This window comes from Talpa europaea (assembly GCF_964194135.1).
Source record: "Talpa europaea genome assembly, chromosome: 1".
NCBI lineage: Eukaryota > Metazoa > Chordata > Mammalia > Eulipotyphla > Talpidae > Talpa > Talpa europaea.
Genome location: NC_140073.1, coordinates 19,556,640 through 19,584,264, shown reverse-complemented (window position 1 = coordinate 19,584,264; position 27,625 = coordinate 19,556,640). Strand labels below are relative to the sequence as shown.

The following is a 27,625-nucleotide window of genomic DNA, read 5'->3' as shown; positions in this document are numbered from 1 at the left end:
ACTATTTGTCATAATGAGACAAAAAATAGTAATTATTATTCCTTTTTTTTTTTATAGTTCAGATACTTAAATCACTGTAGATTAGGAACTTGCCTGGTGTCCAGTGAAGCATTCAAACTCCAGATATCTAATCCTCTGTGGACCCCCATACCTTCATCACAGAAACATCTGGGATTGTGAGATTGTAAGAAAACTAGTCTAATAATACTGAAATGCAGCTAACATTTATTAACTACTTTACCCATGTCAGTTTGATTAATCCTTATTTTTTATATTATAATTCTTATTATTCCATATTTACAGATGAGGGAACCTATGCTTAAGGTTAAATAGTTGCTGTCATGGGCAGGATTTTGTCCCCTCAAAATTTTTATGTTGAGGCACTAACCTCCAATGGGACTGTGTTCAAAGATAGGACCATTAGAGGAGGTAATTCTGGTTAAATGAGGTCATAAGGGTAGGGGTCCCAATCGTGTGACTGGTCTCCTTATAAGAAGAGAAAGACACACTCGGGAATTGCATACGCAGAGAGGCCAAGGAGGACATGATGAGAAGGTGGCTGCCTGCAAGCCAGGTGACCTCAAGAGACATCAAACCTACCAAGACCTCCCTGTTGGACTTTTAGCCTCCAGAATTGTGGGAAAATAAAGCCACCTAGATAGGGGTGTTTTGTTGTGATGGTGCAAGCAGATTTGCATAAGGTGAGGTAACTGGTTAGTAGTGGGATTGGGGTCTTGTCAACATGGCTCTGAAATTCATACTCTGACCCACTTCGCTTTCCTGCCCGCCATATAGCTTTGGGCAGTTCGTTTCAAAACCTGGGGTTCCTGGTGAGTAGAGAATATAAGTTACAGGAATGAATGTGCTACCTCAAAATATAATTATTCTGTCTTCTCTAGAGTGTGAATTCCATGAGGGCTGGCAGGTTGAGGATTTTGTTCACCACTATTCTATATACCATTATTATTCCAGCACTATCAATTCCTGTAATGCAGAATAAGTAGATACTTAATAAATATTTGTTAAATAAGTGAAATAAAAAGGAAAAAAGGGAGAAAATATAGAATGACAGGAAGACAGAAGGGCCTTAGAACAAAACTTAAGAACATTAGGGCCTCCCTGGTGGCGTAAGGGGTTAATATGCTACCTATGAAGCTAACCACAGCCACTGCAGCATGAGTTCCATCCCCGGTCAGGGAGCAACCCACATGGCACAGCAGACCTCTCCTGTCTCGCCTGCTGCTCCCCTCAGCAGTGTATTTCAGTCAATCTGCCTGTTCTGCTCCCCACTCTGTCTCTGGTGAATCCTCTCACCACCCCCCACCCCCACCCCACCGCACCTCTGCCCTATACCCCTGTTCTTAAACTTTTTTTTTTTTAATTTTTTTTTAATAGAGGCATGTTTTATTTATTTGTTTGTTTGTTTGTTTGTCTTGTTTATACATGCACTGGGTACAGTCAGAAGCACGGGAGGGTGAGAGAATTCACCAGAGCCAGAGCGGGGAGCAGAGCAGGCAGAAGGACCGAAGTACACTGCTGAGGGGAGCAGCGGGAGACAGGAGAGGTTTGCTCGCCATGTGGAACCCTCCTCCGGTGGCCGGGGAGCAGCCGGGGATAGAACCGGCGCTGAAGAGGCCGCGGGCAGCTTCGCAACCCAGCGCTCAACCGCTGCGCCACGGGGAGGCCCTCTATACCCCTGTTCTTGTATGCATAAATAAATAAACCTTAAAAGAAAAAAAAAAGACATGCACACTGAATGAATAGGCACAGAAAGCAGAGCTGGCAAAGGTGATTGTGTTTGCATTTGGTATATTTAGCTAATTTGGAGCCGTAGAATTTAAACATGCACACATTTATGCATGCAACGGGCATGCACATGTGCAAACATCACAAGTGATTTTGAAAGGTAGAGAGGTATACTGAAAGGAAAGAAGCCGCTGGATTCAGGGCTATGAGGCTGAGCAGAAAGGCACATGTGGAGGTCTGGGGGAAGGCAGTGAGGGAGGAAATGGAGGAAAAAGGGCTGATGAGACAATTGCAAGCCAAAGAGTGACAGCACTTGGTACCAGGTTACTGACAGAGGAATAAGGAGAATAAGAGAGTCAAAGCGGAGGTACAGGTGTCTTGCCGGGAGACACCGAGGCCCACAGAGGCCAAGCGGCTTGCTCTAAGTTACACAGGTCTCATTTCAGGAGTCTTATTTTTTTCCTGATGAAGCATATGTTCTGTCAGGAGCTTAGAATCTTGGGCTGGGATTTGGTTTACACTTCTGGACTGGTAAATTTTGAGTTGTCAGTTCAGCCAAAGGCATCTCACAACTCATACTTGACAACTTCTGAAAAATGTAATTAAAAATGAAACTGGTGACAGCACATAAAGCAACATGTTTCCAAAGTTGACATACCATTTTGGTCCCCAAAGCTATTTGGAATTTGAATGTTAGTAATGCATCTGTAAACTTCCACAGGGGTACAAAGATTCTTTCCCCAATCTGAAGAATGAAGAGTCTGGTGCAGAAAAAAACACCACAGAGAAAAATAGAGAAGGCAGCTGGCCCTCTTACCAATTTCAGAGCAGGAAAGGAATTTCAGTAGAGCATAAAAACAGCTTTCTCTCATAAAAGAAAACACAACAACAAAAAATAATCCTCGCTGGGTAGCCGTCTGCAGTTGTTTTCTGTCGAGTATTAGATAGAGACCAGCGGGCTTAACATTGTTTTGATAGCCTTGCAACTGGCAGATTGCCTGCCAGAGGAAGTTGGAAACGAACTGACCAGCTTTCTGCTTCCAGGTGGCACTGAGGCCACATTTGCTGTGCTGTTGTTATCAGTCATTTAATTCCCTACTGAATATTGAGTGGTGTTTTTAGTTCACAGGCCATTTGCAGTGTCTTTCTGTTTCCTTTTTTTCGTTAGCCACATTAAAAAAAAAAAGGCAATTCGGGAAGCGCTTTTGCAAATGCCAGTGTAACAGTTATGTGCGAGATTGAAAGGAAAACAGCAAATGGTGATGTGGTCTCTTCAACAGGAGACACTGGCCGTGGGGATGTTATCCTCAGGAGAAACTTGTGGACAGCGTCATAGGAGAATTTGCTAATAAAAAAGCAATCAAGCAATTAACAAATATACCTAATTAATCTAGCACCCTAAGGGAGGGAATAAGTGAGCAGTGTGATGTTAAAGCTTTTTATTGATGTGCCTTTTTTTGGTGTTGCAGAAAAGGAATAAAAGGAGAAGGGAAATAATTCATCGTTTTATATCGATCATTGATTCAATAGGTATATATGTGTGACTTCTTTGTTTCAACTTTGTGTAACATCTAATATCATGTAGAATGCTGAAAGAAACAAAGATTGAGTGAATTAATTAAAAGCAGAGTCCTAAGGAAGCAACACTATCAGCTGCATTAACCTGTTCTGTCTTTTGGGGGGAACAGCTGCAAACTGTAATTAAGCAATTTTCATTTGTTTCTCTATTTCTTTTGTCATCAGTAAATCACTACACTTAGGGAACAAATTGACAAATTATGAAACACAGAAAACTGCTGGTTCAGTTGCAGGAGGAAAATTCCCCTCTCAAATTATGATAGATTTTGAGCTGATCGAGCCATTTTGTTTTATATATATTAGCATAAATCTTCAGCTGTGTCTGTTACAATTCATATTCATGCTACACATGAATGTGTGGTCCATAGATAATCATTTGTTTTCTATGTCTGCTGTAGTTTAGGTGTAATTGGATAAGGGAAGAAAATGTATTTAAGTATTTACAACATTTTGAATTATTATCATTCAGTTTATTTTCAGCACTGTTTTTAGTACATAGTATTTTGTTTCAATAAATATTGTTTCCAGAATGTTTTCTCAGTGATGTGATCTGTTTTAAAATTTGGTTTATGTACAAATGAAAGGATCAATTTCTTTGATTCTCTTTATATCTTTTCAGCTTGTATTTATTCTATGTAGTATATTTTAGTGCACATATAGAGAGGTGAACTTTCTTAAGCTTAGGGGTTATGAACTTTTGCAGAACACAAGCAGAGAACTATTTGTAGCCAAATAAGCATTTTAAGATGGTCACTGTCGACCTTTATGCAATCGATTTAAAGTCTTAAATGGATGCACATTTGTTTTGTATTCATTAGTCTTAACTTTAGACATTATCTTACCCGTTGTTAAATGTGTTTAACTTCAAGGAAAAGGGTAAATTACTCCCCTTGAAACTGAGGTGGTTATAAGACTGCTCCTTTGATTCAGTTGAATGGGCACATATTCACATTTGGATGGTTTTAGCAAAATGATCTCTCAGCCATGGAACAATAATATTTTCTTTGAAATGGTCAGCTAAACCCAAAGGAATACAAACAGGAAACTTTATCTTAACCAAATGCCTATCTTCCTTATATGAAAATTAAACCACAATCTGTCTAGTGTGAGATTTTTAGTGTCATTTTTTTCACCTCCAGCTTGGATTGTTTCCAGATGAGATAGATTTAAGTGACACCAGTTAACCCACCCTCTTTTCTTGCAGCCCCTTGTTGCATAGGGAGGAACCGTCATGCCATCTTGTGTGTTTTCTCTACTTGGCCTGCTTTTGCATTAGATGTAATAGCATATAAATGGCTGATTAGAAAAAAAAGGGATTATGAATCAAATAACATATTTTCTCCTCCCCCATAAATTGCGCTTTGTGTGACTTGTAGTCAGTCACCAATTTTTCTGGGTATTTGGGTTAGTCCCCAATTATAGTGTCACTTCTGTCCTTCTTGCTTCATGGAGGTCATTTCAGTATTGGCTGTGTTCCTGCTATATATTAGGCATTGACCTAGAATCTGGGACTAGAAGTGGGAATTCTGTCTCATTTTTCTTTTTTTCTTTCTGTTGTGAGGTGTTCCAAATGCTCTAGATGTGTGAAAGTACAATAGCAATCTGTGCATTTATAGACTGTCTAGTTTGAGTTTATCAGTGAGGCAGTACTAACTATTCTTTATAAAGTGCTGATAAAACATTGTCCAGAATATTGCTTTTGGGTTTGGAGTCTCTAAGATTGAATAAGCACTCAATATGAGTTAAGAAAAGAGCAATAAGAATGATTAAAACAGTGGATTTTCAGACTGGTTTCTTCTTTTTTTCAACTTCAAACTTTTTTATGAGGGGTGTGGTGGAGTGCACTAAAAAAATGAGGGAATATGAAAGATGGGTATTTTTCTGGTATAGGGCTATATACTAATATGTGAGTCCTGGATTATTGTAAAATTGTGCAGAAGAGATTATTCTACTTCATAAAGTTTGGACACTCCTACTTATTTATAAAGGACACAGAAAAAAAATTTACTCCCTCTGACTTTCAGATGCATCTTTGTACAAGCAGGCAGAGGGTATAATCACAGGGTGAAAGGAAGTTTTTTAGGTTGATGGGATTTAGTTTTATGAAGCAGTTTACTGTCCTTATATTTCTCATTTTGTTATAGACAGGGCCTGTATAATGGGATGGGTACTATTTTAGCTTAGAGTTCAGAAGGAATTTGTTAATTCTTTGAGATTGCAGGCTTCCGACTTCTTTTCCTATGGTTGTAGAGAGAATCAGATAAAATATACACCAAGGTACTTGGCAAGTTTTAAAGATTTATTCAAGTGTAAAGTTTTATGATTATGGGGACTTTTTATAATATAAAAGAAGAACATGGAGGTGAAATATTAAGGAGATCTTCAATCTACAATATAAAAAATTTAAAATGCTATCTAGGGTCTTAATTGTCCACATCCTATTCCTTGAAGTAATTAAAACCAGCTATATATAGTAGGTATCATATAGTATCTATGTAAAGTGTACAGTATCTGGTGTCTATTGCATAGTATCAGACTGTGCAATTCAGGGAATAATCTAACACTGGCCTCTGGTGGATGGATTAGATAACAGGTCTCCCCATAACCTTCAGGCAATAGTATTTACATGCTCTGACAAAGGTAAGGTATCAGCTGCTTCTTAATTCCCAATTTTTAGATTCTACTCCAAGGAATCATTACTTGAGACTCTTGCCTTATGCATCTATGAAGTTCACCTGGGAGATGCTTACTAAAATACAAGTTCTTAGGTATCAACCCTCAAATCTGATTGAGTAGTTCTAGTATGCAACCCCAAAACCCTGCTCTTCAGATGAGCTTTAAATACAGCCTAATTGAGGTCAAAAAGGGATATAGGGATATACATGAATTCCCCCCAAATTCTGTGCTTTTGTATACATTACATTCTTCTAGAAATAAGGTCATAGCTTTCATGAAATTGTCCACATCCCCACCCAAAAGGTAAGAATATTTATTTTAATTTAAATGTAACTTTCTGTTTAATATCACCATTTTATATTATTTCAAGGATATTTTGTCAGTGAAAAAGTAGGATGGGCTACAGGAAAAATTTTACTGTGACCTAGCTGATCTCTACTGCATACTAGGCTATAATTGCTTATAGAATTTCAGGGTGGCAAGGCTGAGATACTATTATTCACGGACACTTAGATCCTTACACTGAATCCTTCACTTGATGAGCATATGGCCATGACATGGATTTGGCTCAAGAACCAGGAGAGGCCTGTTGGTCTATAAATATTTTCTATGAAAAAAACAAGTTATTTGTACACAGATTTGAAAGGGTTAAGTAGATAAGGCTGTGATAATGAAAGAAAGGAGCTTCTTAGTTGCAATGGGCTTCTACCTGTGTAGACATTGTCACCAGCAGCTGTCACTCTGTTGGCGATTCTGGGAGCTAAGGGAAGCTGTGCCCAAATACACTGTCTCTGCTCCCGCTCTGGGCAGCTCCCTTCTGTGGCTTTGACGGAATCAGTTGGGAAGGTGAGCATATGTCATGGGGTGATAGGTGTGACCTCTTAGCACCAAACTGTAATTCATTTGCAGACATGTTGTATTATCTACTTCTGCCATCATGAAGATTGTGGGCAGGAAAACAGGGCTTTCCCTTCATGGGGGGCTTTGCTTCCATGCATTTTTCCCATTGTGGAGTCATTCCATCCATGGTCCCTTGTTGGAATCGGCGCTGTCTTTCTAAACCCCATTCCTAGTGGAATCTTGTAATTCTTACCAACCATTTGTGATTTTGTCACTCTCTGACTCTGTACCTCCCTCTATCTGCTGTCATTTTATCTTCTGTTTTGGCAGTTTGAATTCCTGGCTTGATTTCCTAGTTGTAAACGGTAAAAGCAGGGACTTGGTCTTACCCATCTTTGGCACCTTGCACATATTGATGCCCAGAATATAACTTTTGGATTGGATGAGTTGTGTAACTCCACTACCACTCAGATTTTCCCTCTGCAAATAAACTTTCGGCATCTTTATACTTTCTTCACATTTTCCTCTCTGGAAATGCTTAACTTACATTTCAGCAATCTCAACTTCCTGCTATTGTGCCCCTCATCTTGGCTTTTGACACACGTTTTCAGGGGCTAGGGGTGTGCATTTGTGGCTTGGCAGCTTGAGAGCTATGACTGTGAATAATGAGTCAATTATCATCCAGCCTCGGGGAAGGCACAATTATTCCCCACCGGCCAGGCTGAGGTAATCCTCGCCTCCCTGTGCCCTTTCAAAGGAAGAACATAAAACAGTTGGAATTCAGAGCACTGCAAAGGGAATGTAGACAAAACATTTGCCTGCTGAATTTAGCCTCTTTGGATTTATTCTGATTTATGATTGATTGGTTTTTAAATTGCTTATTTAATCCTAACGACTATCGCTCCAGGGGAGGCCAGATACCAAGGAGCATGTGATCAAGAAGCAGTGGAGTGAAGTAGTTTGGCTGGACAAATCAAGAGCAAATATTATTGTCCAGAGAAACATTGCTCTAGGCTAGGAGTATAATGCGAAAATCACCCCCGACTTTCAAAGTACCCAGCCTTGTTATAAGCATGATTGCTTATCCCCTGTTCTCTTTGCAGAAGGCTTTTTGCAACTGCCCAGTGTTTCACAGAACTCCTTTCTCCCTCCCCTCCAAGAATTTTTCTTTTCCTTTTGGCAACACAGTCAATATTTTTTTGCAACTGAGAACCTGCTCCTGGTTTATATTGCTATTTACCGTGGCGTAGAAGGACAGACACACAGGGGTTGCTGGCAGGATTTGGTTGTGAATTCTGATGTTGGTTGTCAAAACTGTCTTGCGGAGTGTTGATGCTTTTCAGCACATGGACACTAGTCTGGCTGTTGTGTGAATGAATGGATTTTGAAAAAGTTTCATCCCAAATTGAGTTCGCTGAAAGTGATCATTTTCATCTGGAAAATACCTAATTAGTATGTGATTAGTGTCCTGATTTATCAAGGTATCACCACTTTCAACCTTTCAAAAGGAGTTTAACCTTTCTTTGGCCTGAAATTGGACACTGTGGGTATAGTTGGTGGCCTTGCAAGAGAGATCTGTTGGAAGCTGGTCTGTTTGGTATCAAAAGAAAATTGAATTTCCATTGCTTCAGAATAATGAAACCCTTAAAAACCTTTAGGGAAAAAAAAAAAAAAACCTTTGTTTCATCTGTATTGAAGTTTTGACTCAGAAATAGCCAAAGAAAATCTCTTTCAGGTCTCAATAACCTACTTGTTCTCTGAAATATTGCTGTCGGATTTCTAAAGTGTATTATGTCTGACACTTATTTCAAAGCAGGAAACATTAGGGATAAGATGAAAGGGTAGAAAAGGACTCTGATGAAAAACAGAAGCAGAAGAAGATGAGACGAGCACTTGGGCGGCACGTTTGGATTGCCACCCTGGTAGCTCTGGGAAGAGGCAGCTGGTTCCCTAATCAGGCTGGAGGCCACTTTGGATCCTGGGCTGTGCCAGCATCTGCCATTTTGACATTATCATGTTGAAAAAGAACTTTTTCCCTACCTCATTCTGCCAAGCGATTTATTATTTGCTGTTTATGAAAAATGATAAAAGCCATTGTAAGAAGCTCTTCTGGGTCTTTGCTGTGAGATATTTTATATGTTCTTATGAAACTACTTTTAAGGTTGAGGAAGGAGCTGTAAACTGTAGGTTCAACCAGAGATACAAGAAGTTCTTTTCTGAATCTTCTCATATTTTAAAAGTGAAAGTTTTATGTTTATGGAAGGAGAAGTTTTTAAAGAGGGAACAAGAAACTTTGTTAATCTGAGACCCCCATAGTAGTTCAACATCAGCATCAGAAACTGGGGATTCATTTTATTTTGCTCTTTGCTCTTTATTTCAGAGGAGTTTCTTCCGGTTATCTTCAAGTGTCTGGTATTCACTGGAATGGTAGAGGAGTACATTGAATTATTATGAGAATAAATCAAACTTGTCCTTTCGAAGACTCTGTTCTTCCCAAATATCACTGTGCTTTTCAAGTATTTACGTCAATAGGCTATGGCCTTGGTGTTATGCTGGGTACATAGTATTTTCTTAGTAAATGCTAGATTTAGGTTGTGTGAGCCTTAAAGGCTAAGCAGGAAGCACTGAAACTCTTCCATCTCTATTAGAACATGCACTGAGGAATGACAGGTAGCCCCAGGAAGTCTTCTTGCTTGTAACTTAGATGCTGTTTTAGGAGCCCTGCATTCTCCAGATAACTCCTCTGGTTTCCAAGCAGTTTCATGCCTGCCTTTTCCCACTCTGCTACCATTGTTTATCTTTGCCTTAGGACTGTTTGCTATAAAAGAAAAAGTCAGGAGAAGTCCTCAATCGATGCTTTCCTCATTTATCTTTTATAGTGCTAGTTACTCCAGTATTATTATCAAAACCCCTCCCCTTACCTTCCTCAGATCCTCAGTCCCTTTATCTCCAGCACCTAAAGCTGGTGCTTCACATTAATTTCTAGAGATTAGTAGTGGCTAGCAGCTAGTTAGTAGTCATAGGTGCTGGTGTAGGAAGCAGTAGGGAGAGTTGGTGTGAGCTTGTGCTATTCATAATATTATCCTGTTAAAGAGAAAGTGATGCATGCAGATGTTTGCGTTTTCCCTTCCTGGCTTATTGAGTTCATAATGTATTCTTGTCTAGGTTACTTTACCTCTGCTTCCCAGTGGTTATTTCTGTGCTAATGCCCTATTGACATCCCTGCAAATCTTAGTTGTACTAATAATGGGGTATTCAGAAGTAAACAAAGGATCTCTCTTCACTTGAACCAAGTTGTGATCCTTAGAACAATAAGGATCTCACCAATGGCTATGCCAATGGAGAATTAGTAGTTCTTGAGCAATAAACAATGGTCACTTTGTCGGATTAGGCTGTTTTATAGTTTGATGCCTGCCTCTGGTTTTAACATTTCCCTCAGTCTTCAAATATGACCTGTCTGAAGCTTAATTGACGCTCTCTCATCAGAATTTACCCCCCCACCACCACTTCCATTTGTGTTAATGGCATCATGATACCATAATTTCCTCAGCTTTTTAATTTGGATTAATCTTAGATTTTTTTTTGTATCCTAAAAAGAAAATCACAATGGGCACAGATTTAGTAGTATGAAGGTATTCCTTGTTTATAGCTTTAAATAGTTGAAAATAAAGGAATGGTTAAGTCATCTATGTTACTTTTGTACAATGGACTTTTCTAGCCATTAAACTTATATAGGATATATAATTTGTATTCAGTAATACAGTAATTCTGTATTCAGTAATACAGAAGGAAATGCTGTTGTCAGGTTGAGTTATAGCACAATATATACAGAAAAATTCCATTTGATTTTTAGAAATGAATGGATGCCTATATAAGAGATTGGAAAGATAACCACTGGAAAAATTTTGTTGCAGCTTTTCTGTCATATTGTATTGTGAATAATTTTCAAATTTAATTTTTTCTCTTACAAATTTTCTAATATTATGTAACATCATTCCAGAAGATAATGTGCCCAAAAGAGGAGCATCTGGAGCTGATTCTGCAGGACACATATTTATGTCAAGAAAATTTACTCATGAAGAAGAACCAAATGACCATCTTAGAAATAAAACTATTTTTCTTCATAATGCATTGGAAGAGGAACAGGTAAAACAATAGCACAGTTATAGAAATGGTCTAAAAACTTCAATTAAAAAGCATACATTTTTTAAAAAAAGACCCTAAGATCATAAGAAAAGATCAGACGACTATTGATAAGTAACTCTGATGCCTAACTCTAAAAGGAGTGCAGCAGGGGACACCATTGAAATCATTATTACAGCTCATCATTTCAACAGTCAGCATTTATAATGGTAACTTGGTTAGCCTCAATTTTATTAGAAACCTCTTAAGGATCTTCCACCCTCTTATTCTTCTTGTATTTACTTGTATTTTTTAGTGTATCTTCTTTTAGGGACAGAAAGAGTTCCCTTCCATAATTCTCTATGTAAAATGGGACTTTCTTATAAGTGTCATGGATTCATCTCTTTCAAACTTAAAGTTGAATCTGTTAACTTGGTTTTCCAAGTTGGATTTGCTGGTTACTCTATTCCTAATCTCTAAGACTTACAGACACTCTTCATGTTCTCCTGAGCTGTGGTTTTTAATTATCAAATAAGCCTAGTGAAAAAAGTTATACCCTTTAAACTATTTGAACTTTTAATTTTCTACCTTATCATGTTTTCCTTTATATATTATGGGTAGAATGTATATGAGATTGAGTTTTTTAATAAAGAAACTGAAAATCTATGTGTTAGGGATATGGAGGTTTACACATTTCTAACCTGGATACCTACAATTTTCTAATTCTAGAACTTGCTTCCAGTGGGATGATTGTGGGACGAAAACTCACTCTCCCCACCCTAAATCCACCCCCCCCACCTCCCAGGATTCACTTTCTACTGGCAATCTTTGACAAAAGAATTATTTATTTGATCATTTACCAGCATGTGAGAGGCAAAAAATTGTTCAATGGCATTGTTTTCTAACAACCTAAAAGTGTTATATTTGCATGCTCTCATTTATCATTGGGATGGGATGTGAAGTGGGGTAATGAGTTGGGAAGTGTTTCTTTTTTAAGTATGAGAAAACTGAAGTTAAGTAATCTATTTTAGGTTACACCATGGGTAAGTCAGGAGAACAGACGTAGAAGTCAGACTTCCTGAGACCTTTTCCCTGCCTTTTCCCTGCTATATCTTAGTGAATCTGTTTCATCATGTGTAGTTCATTAACAGAAACCAGAAGGGACATTATGTCGTATGAAGGACTATAAGATCAGTTCTTTTATTTTTGGTTGTTTAATTTCCACATCAATATGTCTTTACTATTTTTTGTTTTGTTTTGTTTTCCAGATAGTGTTGGATGAAGGCCAAAAAGTTGGTACATTCCTGCAAGGTGATCTGAATAGGGCAGGAAAGGTGAAGGTAAGGCATGGTTCAGTGTTCTTCCATGATAAGATATGAGAAAAACATAGAAACAGAACTCATTTGCTGTCTCTCATACAATGTTGGAGAATTTAGTATATTTTTATTCTTAGACTTTTTGTTAATTGGTATTTGAATCTGTAAACTCTGTTTGGTTGTCTGGGTTCTGGGTCTTTTTTCCTCAAAGTTTAACAAATGGAAAGGGTGCTTTGATCAACATGCATCTGGTTCCTCTTAACAAATCTCATTCAGAAAAAAGACATTATAACAGATTCTCAAGTTTTAGTATTAAAACCATTCGATGGAAGATGATTTTTTTTGCTGTCACTCGGTTGTCAGGAAATTACTGCTGTTGTGTACTTACTAGCAATGGAAACAACCATTTTAATTCCTATGTAATAGGCATGGTCTGGCAAGTCGATCTGAAAGAAGATAGACACAGGCTGTCTTTTCAAATTCCAATTATGAGATCTAACTTTGTGATTTTAAGGTATTTTGTTATGCACATGTTTCAGATCATGGACGTAAAAGGCCTTCGCCATTACACCTTTACTAGATCTCCTTTGTGCCAGCAGTGAAATAATTTTCTTATTTACACTCTTTGATATTCACCTGAGATGAATTAGTTCATGTCTGAAATGTTACCATTCTATTCATCTAAAATGTCTCATTGTCAGCTTGCAGTGGAAAGCCATATTCCACGTGGAATAGTTTTTCATTGAAATGCTGCTATTGTGTCTGTAAAGGTCACTTGCTCTGTGTTTTACCTTTGAAGTAATTTTCAGTTTTATTTGCTTGAAAGAGAGAACACTTGATTTTTTGCCCTATTCACCTCTCTTGTGATTTACCTGGGGCAGGATGATTTTATTTTGAATGAACTTTTCTTTCCCGCTTCCTTTAGTTTCTTCTTTTTGGCTCTTCTGAGTGAAAAACACACTATTATGATAATAGCCAGACCCACCAAAACCATTTGCTTGAGAAGCAAAAGCAATAAAACAAACCAAAAAACAGAGACACTGTTTTTGGACTGTCTTGGTGGTGGTATATATTTTGGGATGAAATCTGGAACAAAGTCTCTCTTCAAAAACTCCCCAGACTGTTTTTTCCCTTTCAGTATAGAGATCTTACTATGGTGCCTACAAAATCCAGGCCAACTTCCAAATTTACTGCTTCTTTCACACATCTCTGGGAAAGCACAGTGAACACAAAGACCTTTAGCTGGGATTCAACAGTTAATGAGAAAAGGGGATTCTGTTGCTCCGTTGAGTGTTGTGGAAATAGATTCACTGATTCTTAATTGCCTTTTTTTTCTTTAGACCTAATATGCATAAAAATGATGTTAATCCTTTTCTAGGTAGACAATTTCCTAGATTTAGAAGATTTGGACATGGATGAAGAGATTAAGCCCCAAATGAGCAACGGTATGCTTTCTGCTTCCTTTCTATGTGATTTGACCTCTTTCTAAAAACTACAAATAAGACTTTAGACAGCCTTTCTTTTTCCTTTTTTTTTTTTTTTTCTTTTCATTTTTTACTTTTTGGAAATCCTTACTTCTACTTCCCTGAGATTGGGAAATCTGGAGTCATGCATTTTCTTTCTCAATAACAAAGATTTCAGCTGAAAGGTAAAAATCTATTGACAATTATAAAGTAGTCTTAACTGAAATAAAGATGCTCCTCCTCCTCACAATTTACCAGATGATTGAACTTTGAATAATTGTCGTAAGCAGAGCCATTTAAGACTTCAATTCTTTGAAGCATCATAATGTAAATTGACATTTTTTTAAGATTTATTTTTATTTATACAAGAACTGTGGTACAGGCCAGAGGCACAGGAGGGTGAGAGAATTCACCAGAGACAGAGCGGGAGCAGAACAGGCAGACAACCAAAATCACTGCTGAGGGGAGCAGTGGGTGAGACAGGAGAGGTCTACCGTGCCATGTGGGTATCTCTCTGGCTGGTGGGGAATTGAACCTGTGCTGCAGAGCCTGCAGACAGCCTCACAGCGCCATGCCTCCCACTGCACCACTGGGGAGGCCCGAGATTATTTTTGAATTATGCGAAAATATGAATTGAGCATAAAATATCTGGATTGATAATAAAATAAGCAAAAAAGAATAAATTCCAAATGTTTGCTTTTATAAAATTTTTCAAACATGTAAACCAACTATTTACTACTGAAGACATTGTAAATGTTTCTACTGCGTCTTTTTTCCATATGGGTTTGGGTCAGGAGAGACTTTATGCTACTCCACTGAGGTGAGTATAGATGAGGGCTTTTTTACTTTTTGGTAAACACTTCTGTATAAGCATAGGCAGTCTTTGTTGCTTGAAGGCCTTCTGAAATATGCTCAACACTAGAACTATTTGTTTTCAAAAACTCATTGCTGACTTAATATGCAAGAAAATCTCAAAGTCAACGTTGAATGTTAAGGAAGGGGCAGTTTCTATGGGTGTTTGATCGCTGGCCTTTAAGTGTTGTTTACAGTCTTTCAGTGTCACAAACATGATGAGGACCATTATTGTTGGGGGAGGGTGGCTTATGTATAATCAGACAGGGTTTAAAGCTAGTGGGTATAGTTGGTTTAGAGATAGTGACTCTGTAACCTGATCTGATTTATAAGACCCCTGCTCTGGCTTCCCTGGCTCCCAGACTTTGAGAAGTTTTAGTAATTAGATGCAATTAATATTTTATTCTAATTCCAAACAGCGTTCTACTGCATTCAAAGGATTCTTTCTTGAGTACTCTACTAACTAGTAGACTTTGCAGATTTTTCTGTTACTTACTTGGTTCAAGTGAGATCAGAGATCTGAGGGAATCGCATGCTCCTGGGAGAAGTTCTCTTAACTTTCATATCCTAGGCAGCTCTGAATTTCTATATGAGCAGCATAGGGGCTCTGACTGGATTAGAAGGGATAGGAAGGGTTTATCTGGAAGCCATGTTTGTAGAGCAAGCACCCGGTTTTGGATTTTGGTTGATTTGAGGCAGAGGAGAGAGACTAGTTAAAAATGCAGATAACCTGGGTTCTGTTCCCAAGAAAAAGTCTAAAACAGAAGGCCTTTGGTGGCAACTGGTGAACTGCATTTTAAAGCACTATCCCAGGAGATTCTGAGTTTGTCTGTAGGTGACTCTTATAGACAAATGGTTCTAGCCTGCATGTAGTACATGTGCAATACAAAATTCATTTGACAGGAGGGCACAAAAGTGCGTGGACTGGGCATTTTTGCAAGAATTTAAGTTTCTTGCTTCCTGCCGGTAATGAGAAGGTCTGTATACTGACATGAACTGACATAGCCAACGAATCTGATTTTGGTTCTATCAATCTTTTAAATTAGTTTTGTTACCTTTTCCATTATTCTCACATTGTTTGCTTTAGATGTTTTTTTCAAGTTATGTTTTTCTATTACTGTATCCATTTATTTATTTAAAACATTTGCATAAAGTTCTCATTAGTATGATTTTTCCAGAAATCCGATAACAGACCATCTTGCATTTGTGTCTTAAAAGGTTACTGAGGCTGAACCAAGTCTCAATGGACTTGAGTAAGGTAGTCAGGACCTTCCCACATGTAAAATAATGTGAAAAGACTAGACTGAAAAGCAACCTAGGCTTCAGTGATCTATTCCAATTACTGAAAAGACCACCAGGGCTTCACAATTTTCAAAATGCACAATCTGGGTCATTTGAAAGGAAAAAAAAATAGTTTGTGCCAAGGTGAATTTTAGTTTGAGCCTAATTTGTATTACACTTCAGGAATGCGAGCAGAAGGCAAATATTTATATCAGATGGGAAATGTGACATTTTAAATAGGCAAGTTGCTTGTATAATTTTGGCAGCTGAGAGGTTTACTGATTAGATTCTGTTGTTATTGTTTAAGCAACAGATTTGCCTTGGGCAACAAGGCAGTGAGTTTCATATTGTTTTTCTAACATTGACTTTATTTGTTCACCCTATTCACTTTCATAAATATTCTCCAAGATTCACGAGCATGATTCTTTCCCGGTGTTTGGTTTTATCATTCTGGCATCCCATGTAGAGACATTTCTTTTTTTTTTCCAGAGGAGCCAGCCCAGGGCCCTGGTGGTGACCAATTGTCTTAGGGTAACCTTTGTGGCAAAGTTTGGTGCCCTGTTTTATTGGATATCAAGTTCATGGTTGTTTCCTGCTTTGGATTTGAGAGACTTAGTTAAGCTGATGGGTAGTTACTGTCATGCTCTAGATTGTTTAACAGAAAAATGATTTGAGATAGTTACTATGCTGAGGGCACTAAAGTAGAAAGAATCTTCTGGTCACCTTTTTCCCCCCTTTTTTTTCCCTTTCACTTGCTCCAGCCTGTTCTCTGAATGAATATTATTGGCTGAAGAGACTATTTGAGATCTTGTTCTTAGAATTATACTGTCATGTGGTTGATTGTGTTGAACGAGAATGGGCAACTGATTTCTGCTCCAAGATTGGCAGCCTTGTTTGACACTCATTTCCCAATTTTAATGAAGGTGTCAGTCTCCAAAATTCTGTATTTATCTACAGCTATAAGCATATGTATGTAGCCTATAAATGATCAGGGACTATTAGTCAACAAATATTTAACAAATGTGAATAAAACCAATCTGGTTCCTTTCTCATGGAATGTATAGATTATAGATTAATTTATTTCTTATCTATGTCTTTATGGTCTCAGGCAGTCCCTACATTTCAGGATATTTTGGCTATTCCTACATGACAATAAAGGAACAGATTGGTTAATTTTATGAAGATACTAGGAAGGTTAAATATCATTATTGTCTGTATTACCAGATATAAGGTAGATTGCTTACTTTTTAAATCAGATGTCAGGTTTGATTATGTCCTATAATAGCCTTTGACTTGCTAGTCATTGACTAAATATGGAAAGACAAGTGGTATGAGTATACTTTATGTTGTATACTTATGAACACATACTTTACAAATATTGCAAGTTCTTATCATGTAGTTGAGAAAGAAGAGATTGAAATACTTGCAACCAGTCTTGCCATCCAACATCTACTTGATATTTGAGAGTTGCCTTGGCTATTGCATGCATAAAAGTCAAGATGGTGGTATTGAGTTAAGATAAAAGCAAGGCCTTTGATTGTTTTACAAAGAGCGGTGAATACAATCCAGATTGAGCTTCTCAATTTTAGTTTTAGAAAGTTTTATAGAGAATTTCAGAAATTAAATTCACCACCATTGATTCTTATAATCATTTCCCCCCAAGAGAATACGAGTAATATAAATAATCCATGATTTTTAAAATAGCTGAAAGATAAGGTGGCTCCTGTAACATATGTCTTACCCGACTATTCCCATCAAATTTATTGGTTTCATTCTTTTTATAAATCTTTCCTTTTTAGAGTTAAAGCTGTTCAGTTTTGTTCTTGATTATTCTCTGATTGATTTTATGGGGGAAAATCTTATCCTCATAACAAAGTTTAGTTTTTGAGTGTTAGTGATATGCATATTTTACATCATCCATAATGTTCTATAGATATTGATAGACTCTTGATACTTGCTATTTAATTTGAAAGTTGAGATGCAGGAAATTAGCTTCCTAGCTTGCAAGTATTTGTTGAGAATTTATGACATGTAAGGTGCTGTGTTAGGCACCAGTAGTTATGCATTTCTGCATTTTGCTTTTACACTAAAGAAACAGTTGACAAGAATTTTAAATGTGGAGATACTGCATCTTATTGCCTTGAAGGAATTGTTTCTATAGAGTAGAATTTTTTATGACAGTAACCACTTTTGTTGAAAATTCTATTTCCTTTGCAAGCATATTAGGGAGGTGAAGAATTTCAGCAGAGGAATTGGAGTAGTCCTCCTCAGTGCACAATATTGTAGATCAGATTTTTAAATATTCCTGAAAATAGAGTTGATTTTGAATTCACATTTGAATTGATGTTTGCACTGGCAGGCCGATGGGTCTGGTAGAATTGGTTTTCATATTATGAGACCTGAACCTTCTCTTCTTGCTTTTGTTGTTGGCAGGCTCCTAGCCAGGTGTGCCAGTCCTCAGCAGGTACACCAGGGAGCTCAGTGAGGGAGTTTGGCTTTGATCTCAAGTAGGTACATTAGAAAGTCAGTCGTTCCACCAATCTTATCGAGTTTAAAAATCTTGCTTCTTTTGGGGCCTCCCTGGTAGTGCAAAGGGTAGGGATGCAGCCTGTGAGGCTGTCCACAGCCTCTGCAGCATGGGTTTGATCCCTGGCCTGCCAGGGAGCAACCCACATGGCGCAGCAGACCTCTCCTGTCTCACTGGCTTCTCCCCTCAGCAGCGATCTGCCTGTTCGATCGATCTGCCTGTTCTATTCCCCGCTCTGTCTCTGGTGAATCCTCTCACCCCCAACACCTCTGGCCTGTACTCCAGCTCTTGTATGCATAAATTAATAAGTCTTCTTAAAAAAAGTCTTGCTTCTTTGGGTATAATTTTTTGAAGTGCACTTAATGCTGGCTATGCTGATAGGCTATACTAGTGACGTTTCTTGGCCTTGAGTTTGGATGCATAATCTGATAGATTTCAACAATACTAATAGTACTGAAAATGCTTATTTAAAACAAGTTCATAATGTGACATTGTGAATTAAGAGTGTGGGCTCTGCAGACACACTCCCTGGCTCCACCACTTTCAAGCTGTGGCACCTTAAATGAGGTTACTGTCAGTGCTTAGATCTCTATCCTGTAACACAATAACAGAGCTGTTGGGAGAATTATTTGAGTTAATGCATATGCAATATCAGCTCATAAGTGTTGGCTGTTACTGTTGTTTATACTTGTGCTCATTCATTAGATCATACCCTATGATTTCACTAATTAATCATAGAAATACCTTTGTCACCATGTCCCCACCAACATTCTCAGTTTCTAGGCTGTGTCCTCTGTTGCTGAAGTCTTTTAAATTTTGTAATCATGTTTTTTTGTGAAGGTGATCTCTGTGGTTATGAGAAATATATTTCAAGTAAGTTTCAGGTTTTGAATATCAATACCTGCTCAGTTATCTCCTTCTATATGCTGCCATTGGCAACAGTGAAGGCATGCCTGTTGTTAATTAATCATTTCCACTGAGAACTTAATTAGTGTCTTAATTAGGATGATCATTGAGTAGCAGGCAGCATCATCCTGAGCCAGCTGCAAGTTATTGGCCAGCTCCAGCAGCTCTCTGGTTCTCTGAAAATTTACAGAAGAAAACCTGTTGTGTTTCTATTTTGTTGTTGTGTTCTTTAAAGAAAACTGTTGAAGATCATCAGTTTCTGTGATGCTTTCATGTCCTGTCACTTATACCCACTTATAATAAGGGATTGTATCCACTTAAAATGGATCGATCAGAAAACCAAGATTGTTATTGAATTCTTTTGATTGTGCTAAACAAGCTGGAAACACGTTGTTTGCAAGGGTTGAAAATTAGACCATGTATTCTGAATATGACAGAGTATTTCATTTTTCTGTTGAAAGTTGAAGTTCTTTCCTTCTGGCATCATTGTTTTTTAATATATTTTTTTGAAATATTGCCATATTGTTACAGGATGAAATAAGTACTCCATTTCTTTCTCTTTACCCCTCAGGAAAATAGGGAAAGTGAGGGAAAAGTAGCATCTTCTTGCTTTATTTTTCTACATAGGTAGAAAATTGGGTTGGGGGTGAGAGGTGTGTTTCTCCCACACCTTTTAGATGGGATATGGCTTTGCAGAAATAAGATAAAAATAAATGTACAGATGGCTTCTATTTTATAAAAAGGGAGGGGAATCCCTTAAGTTCCAAAATAAGGATAGGTGTTGTGAAATGCAGCTTCTTACTTGAGTTCATTTTGTTTCATTCTTTTGACCATTATAGGCTTTTAGATGATTTAGATAAATTGTGAACGTGGGGCCTCCCCAGTGGTGCAGCGGTTGAGCTCTGGGCTGCGAAGCTGCCCCAGCCTCTGCAGGGCCGGTTCCATCCCTGGCCACTGGCAAGGGAGGGTCCCACGTGGCACGCAGACCTATCCTGCCGTGCCCGCTGCTCCCCTCAGCAGTGTATTTCGTCAGTGTGCCTGTTCTGTTCCCCGCTCTGTCTCTGGTGAATTCTCTCACCCTCCTGCACTTCTGCTGTACCCAGTGCTTGTATAAATAAATAAATAAATCTTAAAAATAAAAAATTGTGAACTTGGTGCAAGGATCAAGCAAATTATTTTGTACCCAACAGATTTGCTGCTGCTTCCAGGTGAAGTGGAGCAGGACGTAAACACTGATGGTCCTTCTTATATTCCTTCCATGGCCCGGCCCCTTGGCCCTGATGTAAAGCCAAGGTCCACTGTAAAAAGAGTCGACAAACAAATGGAAGAGGTACTCCACGGGGAATTCAATCCGTCTCAAAACTGCCTTGATTTCTTTAATTTGTCCTTTCAGAGAACTGTCACTCTACCCATGTAGCTTTGTAGTTTTTCTCAGAATTGGGAAAATGTAGAATTTAAGCTGCTTAATTGGGTCTTTCTCACTGCTGTCTCTTTCTGATGTCTGTGTTTCTTTTAAAGCACAGAGAGCAATTATGTTTTTATGTGGAAACTATTTTTGTTTCATGATGTGTGCCATGCTAGAGGACAGTGCTACCTGGGGACTTTGCAACAGAGCACATGGACAGTTTTTTTTAATCTCTTTCAATCTGAGCTGACCATTTTTTTTTTCAAAATAATTGTTTCTAACATCCTATAAATATTTTGTATTAGTTAGGGTAAAGCCAGACTGCTATAGTAGAGAATCCCAACAATAATTCAGTGGCTGAAAGGGAATAGACCTTTCTCTCATCTAACAATTTGTAGAGAGCCTTTCGAGTGAGCCCTTACTCTGTTCCCTGGGGTCAGCAGGGAAGTAGGTTCTTTCTCTCTGAATCTCCACTATGCCTTAGGACCTTATCCTCAGTGCTTGTCCCGTAAGGGTCATTCATTGTCTTACCTGATAGGACAGGGTTTGAGAGCAAAAAGGGCAGCATGTCCCCCCGAGGTTTAGGACTCAGGACTGTGCTCTTCTGCCCCATTGCATTGGCAACCACTTACTCACATATTTTTATTTAACCACAAAGGAGGCTAGGAAATGTCATCGGGCCTTGTCAATTCATGGGGGAAATGCAGGAGAATGGAATTTCTGCACTTGTTAACTCTCCCCAAAGCATGATTCAAGTCTTTTTTTTGCCATCATTTGCATCTCTTCTATATATCCTAAACAAATGTGTATCCGCTGAGGCTGTTGGTATGGGAAATGACATTTATAGCCCTTTTTACTCCAACTTTATTTTTTTTATTTACTCCAACTTTAAAGGAGCTCAGGTACAAGAAGTTGTTAAGAGGTTTTTGTTATTGCTTCCAAATAAAACCCGCAGGATGTTTCCTGATTATTTAGTCATTTAGGTACTAGCTTCCACTAGCAGATATTCTATTTGGAAATAGTTGGTCAATCAGAAATAACTCACACATTTCAAGTTTAAAGTGCTCTTTTCTCAGAGACAATAACAAAAACAAAGAGAAACCCCATCAACTGGGAGAACATTTTTGCACCCAACACTAATGATAAAGGACTGATCACAAAAATCTGCAAAGAGCTGATGAGACTCAACAACAACAAAGAAAATAATCCAGTCAAAAAATGGGCAGAAGAGCTTAAAAGAAACTTCTCTGAAGAGGAAATGCAAATGGCCAACAGGCATATGAAAAAATGTTCAACATCACTTGTCATCAGGGAAATGCAAATCAAAACTACCATGAGATACCATCTTACACCAGTGAGAATGGCACATATTAAAAAAACTAGCAACAACAAATGTTGGCGAGGGTGTGGAGAAAAAGGAACTCTTCTGCACTGTTGGTGGGAGTGCAAACTGGTCCAACCACTGTGGAAAGCTGTGTGGAGATTTCTGGACCTACTAAACATAGAGCTTCCATATGATCCAGCAATTCCACTCCTAGGTATTTACCCAAAGGACACAGAAACATCAATTCCAAAGAACACCTGCACCCCTATGTTTATAGCAGCACTGTTTACAATAGCTAAGCTTTGGAAACAACCCAAATGCCCAAAAATAGATGACTGGATCAAGAAGATGTGGTACATATATACCATGGAATATTACTCAGCATTCAAAAAAGATAAACACATGCAATTTGCTGCAACATGGATGGCGCTGGAAGGGATCATGCTCAGCGAAATAAGCCAAAAAGAAAAAGAAAAATACCGGATGGTCTCACTCATAGCAGGAACCTAGAAAACTTAAATAAGGGACCAGGAAAATGAATAACTATAAGAAAGTGAAAATCAAAATCAACAAAAAACTATGAACCAGAGACACTTTTAGGGGGGCGGGGGCGGGAGGGGAGGGATTGGGGTCAGAATGGGGGGGCTGCAATTGTATGGGGAATATAACAATAAAATTTATAATAAATAAATAAATAAATAAATAAATAAATATATTCTTCTGTAAAAAAAAAATAAAACAAACAAATAAATAAATAAATCTTTAAAAAAAAAAAAGTGCTCTTTTCTCGTAGAAGTTTTGTTCATTAAAAGAAAAATACCGATGGTCTCACTCATAACAGGAATCTAGAAAACCTAAATGAGGGACCAGGAAAAAAGAATAACTGTAAGAAAGAAAAAAATCAAAATCAACAAACAACTATGAACCAGAGACTCACTTTGGGAGTGGGGAAAGGAGGAATAGGGGTCAAAATTAGGGGGTTGCAATTGTATGGGGAATATAAAAATAAAAAATAAAAGTTCAAATCTGAAAAAAAAAAAAGAAATTTTGTTCATTGACATCCAGTAGTATATGCACTATACATGTGGTTTTTTTTTCCTTTAAAAATTTAAAAAATGCTTTCAGTCGACAGGTTTAAAAAATGGAAATAATTCCTGAAATCTATGAAAGAGTCAATAAAATAAAAGTTAAAACCCTTCAGGTGATTGTGTCTTTAAAAAGCTTATAAATTTCTTACCAGAAAATGTGAACATTTTTAAATGTGGGAGTCAAAATGAGATAAGCATTTTTTTTTGTGTTGGCAAACTCATGAGCCATAGATGAATAAATTTGCTTTTTTTTTTTTTTTTTTTTTTTGGTGGGACCCTCGCCGGCGGCTGAGGAATGAACCAGTGCTGCAGACGCAGCCCAGCACTCAACTGCTACGCCAACAGGGGAGGCCCTAAATTTGCTTTTTCTAAAATATCCAGAGTAATATTATGGTTGGAATTTTTATTTCTAGTCACTATTTGTTAGAGAACTTTTCAGAATTGTGTGGGATGACAATAGTGCACCAAATTTCCCTTGGCTTAATAGCATTAATCTAATTTTAAAGCACCCAGTGCCAGTAAAGGAATTTGTTCATCAATTTCCAGCAAATGCCCTATAATGGACTTGCCAAAGGGCTATTTTGTACTGGAGAGGTAGGTGCTTTTTTATGACTTCAGTCTCAAATGATAAAAATGTATGCTTAATATCCTGATTTCCTCTTAATTGCCTAATGAGAATCCATCAACTTCTGATCTGGATTGGACCAATTTAATTTTTTCCCCTAATTTTATCACTTGTTTTATACATCTACATTTCCACTTAGAGTTATTTTCCAAGAGTATGCCACTTTCTATCTTACTGTACTTACTGTATTCACAACCATACTATTACTCTGGATATTAAATTTCAATTTTGATGAATTTTAGAAGTTCTTGAACAGTTATATAGCACAAAAGAGTTCATATTTTGGAAAAAAAAATGTGAATTCTCCCTCCTTAACCCCTAACCATAGAAGAAGTCATAGAATATAATTTTACAGTATTTTAATGGGAGATTTTCTGTTTTTCCAATTCATAATGGGACTCTAAAAATTTTCACCTATAAAAGCAGTTTATTTACCATATTGTTTGTGAGATAGCCTATAGCTAAATGTTGATATTATTGGCTTGAGCATTAGTTCTGTTTTCTTTAATTTGCTTTGCGGGTGCTATGAATGAAAATAATTCCTCCTGTAACAGTGTCTCTGTTAGAGTAAGTCACATGAACAATTTTAAAGAAACTAGCAGTTTTCTAATGTGTACAAGTTCTATTCCCTCAGAGGTTACAAAAAGATTTCAATTAGATTTGAAATTAGACACCTGAAATCCACATATTTCTCTCAGCTCCTTAGGCAAAAGTAGCAAGTTAATAACTTAATTCACAGTTGTTTTCTGTTCAGTAGCAAGGGATTTGGTGTTCCAGTGCACAAATTCGTCTCTTTGAAATAAATCAGAATTTCAGCTTGTAATCGAAAAACCGTGGAATCTTATAGTTTAGAACCCTAGAATGAACCTAACTTGAAAGAAGAGAATTCCCAAAGTAAACCACAGTAGCCAACAGCTGAAATATAAATGGAAAGGCAACTTTACTGGATTTTAAAAGTTGTCATTTCAGAGATTGCAGTGATAGCTTCTGAATTGCAGTGTGCGTCTAGTTCCCCTTTAATTACATAGGTGCCCCTTTTCTTGGAAGACTCTAAAGTCACTCATGTGTGTCCTCATAAGCTAACTTAATCAAAATGCAAAAAGGATCAGAACTAGTGCTGTCATGTATATTGTGGGCTTGCAATAAATATTTATTGAATGAACAAATAAAGAGAACAACCCTCGTTACCTACTAGGAGTGATTTTTCTGATATAACAGGATAAGAATCATTCTCTCTTTTCTTCTCTGATCAGTTTATTCCCCTCCAGCATATAAACTTGTTCAAAGTACTCCCACCCTTTACAAAAATGAACCCAACTTTCCCTTCCCTTGCTTTGGACCCTTCTTCGGCAAGTATCTATTCTTTTTCTTCTCTTTTCAGAAACCGTTACACTGGACTACTTGCCTCTCCCCTTTTCCCCAACTCAATATCCTGCAGAAACATCCTTGGCTCCAGTTATCTGTCTGGATGTATTCAGAATAAGGGCACCAGTTACCTTATAGTTGTCAAATCCCAATGGAGACATTTCTACTATATATAATACCTTGAATCTTCTCCAACACTCCACCTGTTCTAGTGCCCATTGACCCCTGGATTCCTTTGGGTATTTTCAAATTCAGCATGTTAAAAACTGCTTATCTGTCCTTGCTTCCTTCCTGCAATTCTACTCTTCCTTTTCCATATTCCATCAGTCATCAGGTGCTGCCCATTTTACTTTCAAAATATTTTCAAATCTTTGCTACCAGTGCCCTGTTCTTTGGCAGTAAAATGTTTGGGAAGTTCACGTAACACTACCTAGCCATGCTAATAGCTAATAGTAGTGACACTTCTTCTTATTATTTTAAGGTAATAATATACTGTTATTATTTCTTGCCCGGTCTGCCTCAACAGTCTCCTGATTACAAATCTACCCTCTGTTTAATGTTCACAGTGACCTCTCCGGATATAATCTCCAAAGAGGCAGAACATCTTTCTGTTTGTACATGTCTGTGTCAGTGTCATCATAGATAGCTAAAAGTTAAATGAAGAAAGGAATTTATCTGAAAATGCATAGATCACCTAGTATCTACCCTGCTTTCAAAAAAATCCTCCAGTGACTTTTCACCTTCTCTTGGATAAGCAGCACATAAGCCCGGTCACTATCTGATGCTGTCCTCTCCACTTACCGTTCCCTGCCTTACTCTTTATACTCTGACAATACTAAACTACTGGCAGATCCATGCATGTGAAAATCTCTTATTTGCATGGTCTGCTCATGGGATTTCACTTTGTTTGAAAATCTCTTCATCCTTTAAAGTTGTTAACTAATAGTTACCTTGAAGATTCTGCTCAGGTATCACCTCTTCTGGGAAACATCTGATTCCTTCCAAATACCTTCTTACCTGAGCAGGTGGGTGTCCTTTCTCTGTTCCCTTCACACCCTAACTATATACCACTTGCGCTTTATACGTCTCACTGTAGTAGTTGTTTATGTGTCTGCCTCATTTCTTTTTTTTTTATTTTTATTTATTTATTTATTTATTTATTTTTTAATAGAGGCATGCTTTTATTTATTTATTTGTTTGTTTTGTTTATACATGCACTGGGTACAGTCAGAAGCACGGGAGGGTGGGAGAATTCACCAGAGCCAGAGCGGGGAGCAGAGCAGGCAGAAGGACCGAAGTACACTGCTGAGGGGAGCAGCGGGCGGCAGGAGAGTCTGCGCGCCATGTGGGACCCTCCTCCGGTGGCCGGGGAGCAGCCGGGGATCGAACCAGCGCTGCAGAGGCCGCGGGCAGCTTCGCAACCCAGCGCTCAACTGCTGCGCCACCAGAGAGGCCCGTCTGCCTCATTTCTATGTGATTTCATACAGGTCTTCATCTTTGTATCCTCAGCACCTAGCACACTGCCTAGAAATTAGTGGAAACGTACAGTTTGTGGAAGGATTGGAAAATACCGAAAAGACTGTAGGAGACTGTTCATCTGACATTTTGACATAGGGATGCACTGGCCACATTGCAGTGTGGAGTGACAGTCTTAGCCCAAATCCAATGGCTTTAAATGCATTGAGTGTCAGACTCTGGCATTGCACACATGAAATTGTTACTCTACTTGGTTTGTTGCTTTTATATTTCAGCATGTATGACATATAACCTGGGAAGTTAATTTAATAATAACTACTATGAATAATAGTTTCTAAGTGAAGGAAATTTTATTTAAGCATATTTTATACCTTAAGTGGATTATAAATAAAAATTCTTATGTGGGCATCCTATATGTTGACTAGCTCAAAACTTTATTTCTTGATAATGCTTTGATTAATAACAAATATTTCTTTTTTTTTTTTAAAGATTTATTTATTTATTTATACAAGCACTGGGTACAGTCAGAAGCGCGGGAGGGTGAGAGAATTCACCAGAGCCAGAGCAGGGAACAGAACAGGCAGACTGACGAAATACACTGCTGAGGGGAGCAGCGGGCGCAGCAGGAGAGGTCTGCGCGCCATGTGGGACCCTCGCCAGCGGCCAGGGATTGAACCGGCACTGCAGAGGCTGTGGGCAGCCTCGCATCCCAGCGCTCAACCACTGCACCACCAGGGGAGGCCCAACAAATATTATTTCTGAGAAAAGAAATCATGTTGCCTAACAGAGAATTTATTTATCTCAAAAAGAAAGAAAAATAAGAATTTCCTATTTAAGGAAAATTCCTATATCTCTAGTATACCATAATGTTGGCTATTATGGCCTCAAGTTCTATTGGAACCTCAGGGAAAACGGAGAAGAAAGGATGGGTTGGACCATATCTAGGACTACTTTGGCATGGGAGTTAACTGTTACTAGAGTTTAGGAGTCCAACATATAAGCCTTACTTACTCTATTTGGGTTGCTAAAACAAAG

At 38.0% G+C, this 27,625-nt stretch overlaps 1 protein-coding gene across 1 annotated transcript in view; it reads left to right on the top strand.

Annotated features, from left to right (window-relative positions):
- Positions 1 to 27,625, top strand: part of IFTAP (intraflagellar transport associated protein) — a gene marked incomplete at both ends in the record, with an annotated part of 36,431 nt that overhangs the window by 6,115 nt on the left and 2,691 nt on the right. Inside the window, one exon of the mRNA XM_084255441.1 lies at positions 20,498 to 20,637. Within this exon, the coding sequence (XP_084111567.1) occupies positions 20,498 to 20,637 (140 nt within the window). The remainder of the gene's footprint in view (positions 1 to 20,497; positions 20,638 to 27,625) is intronic.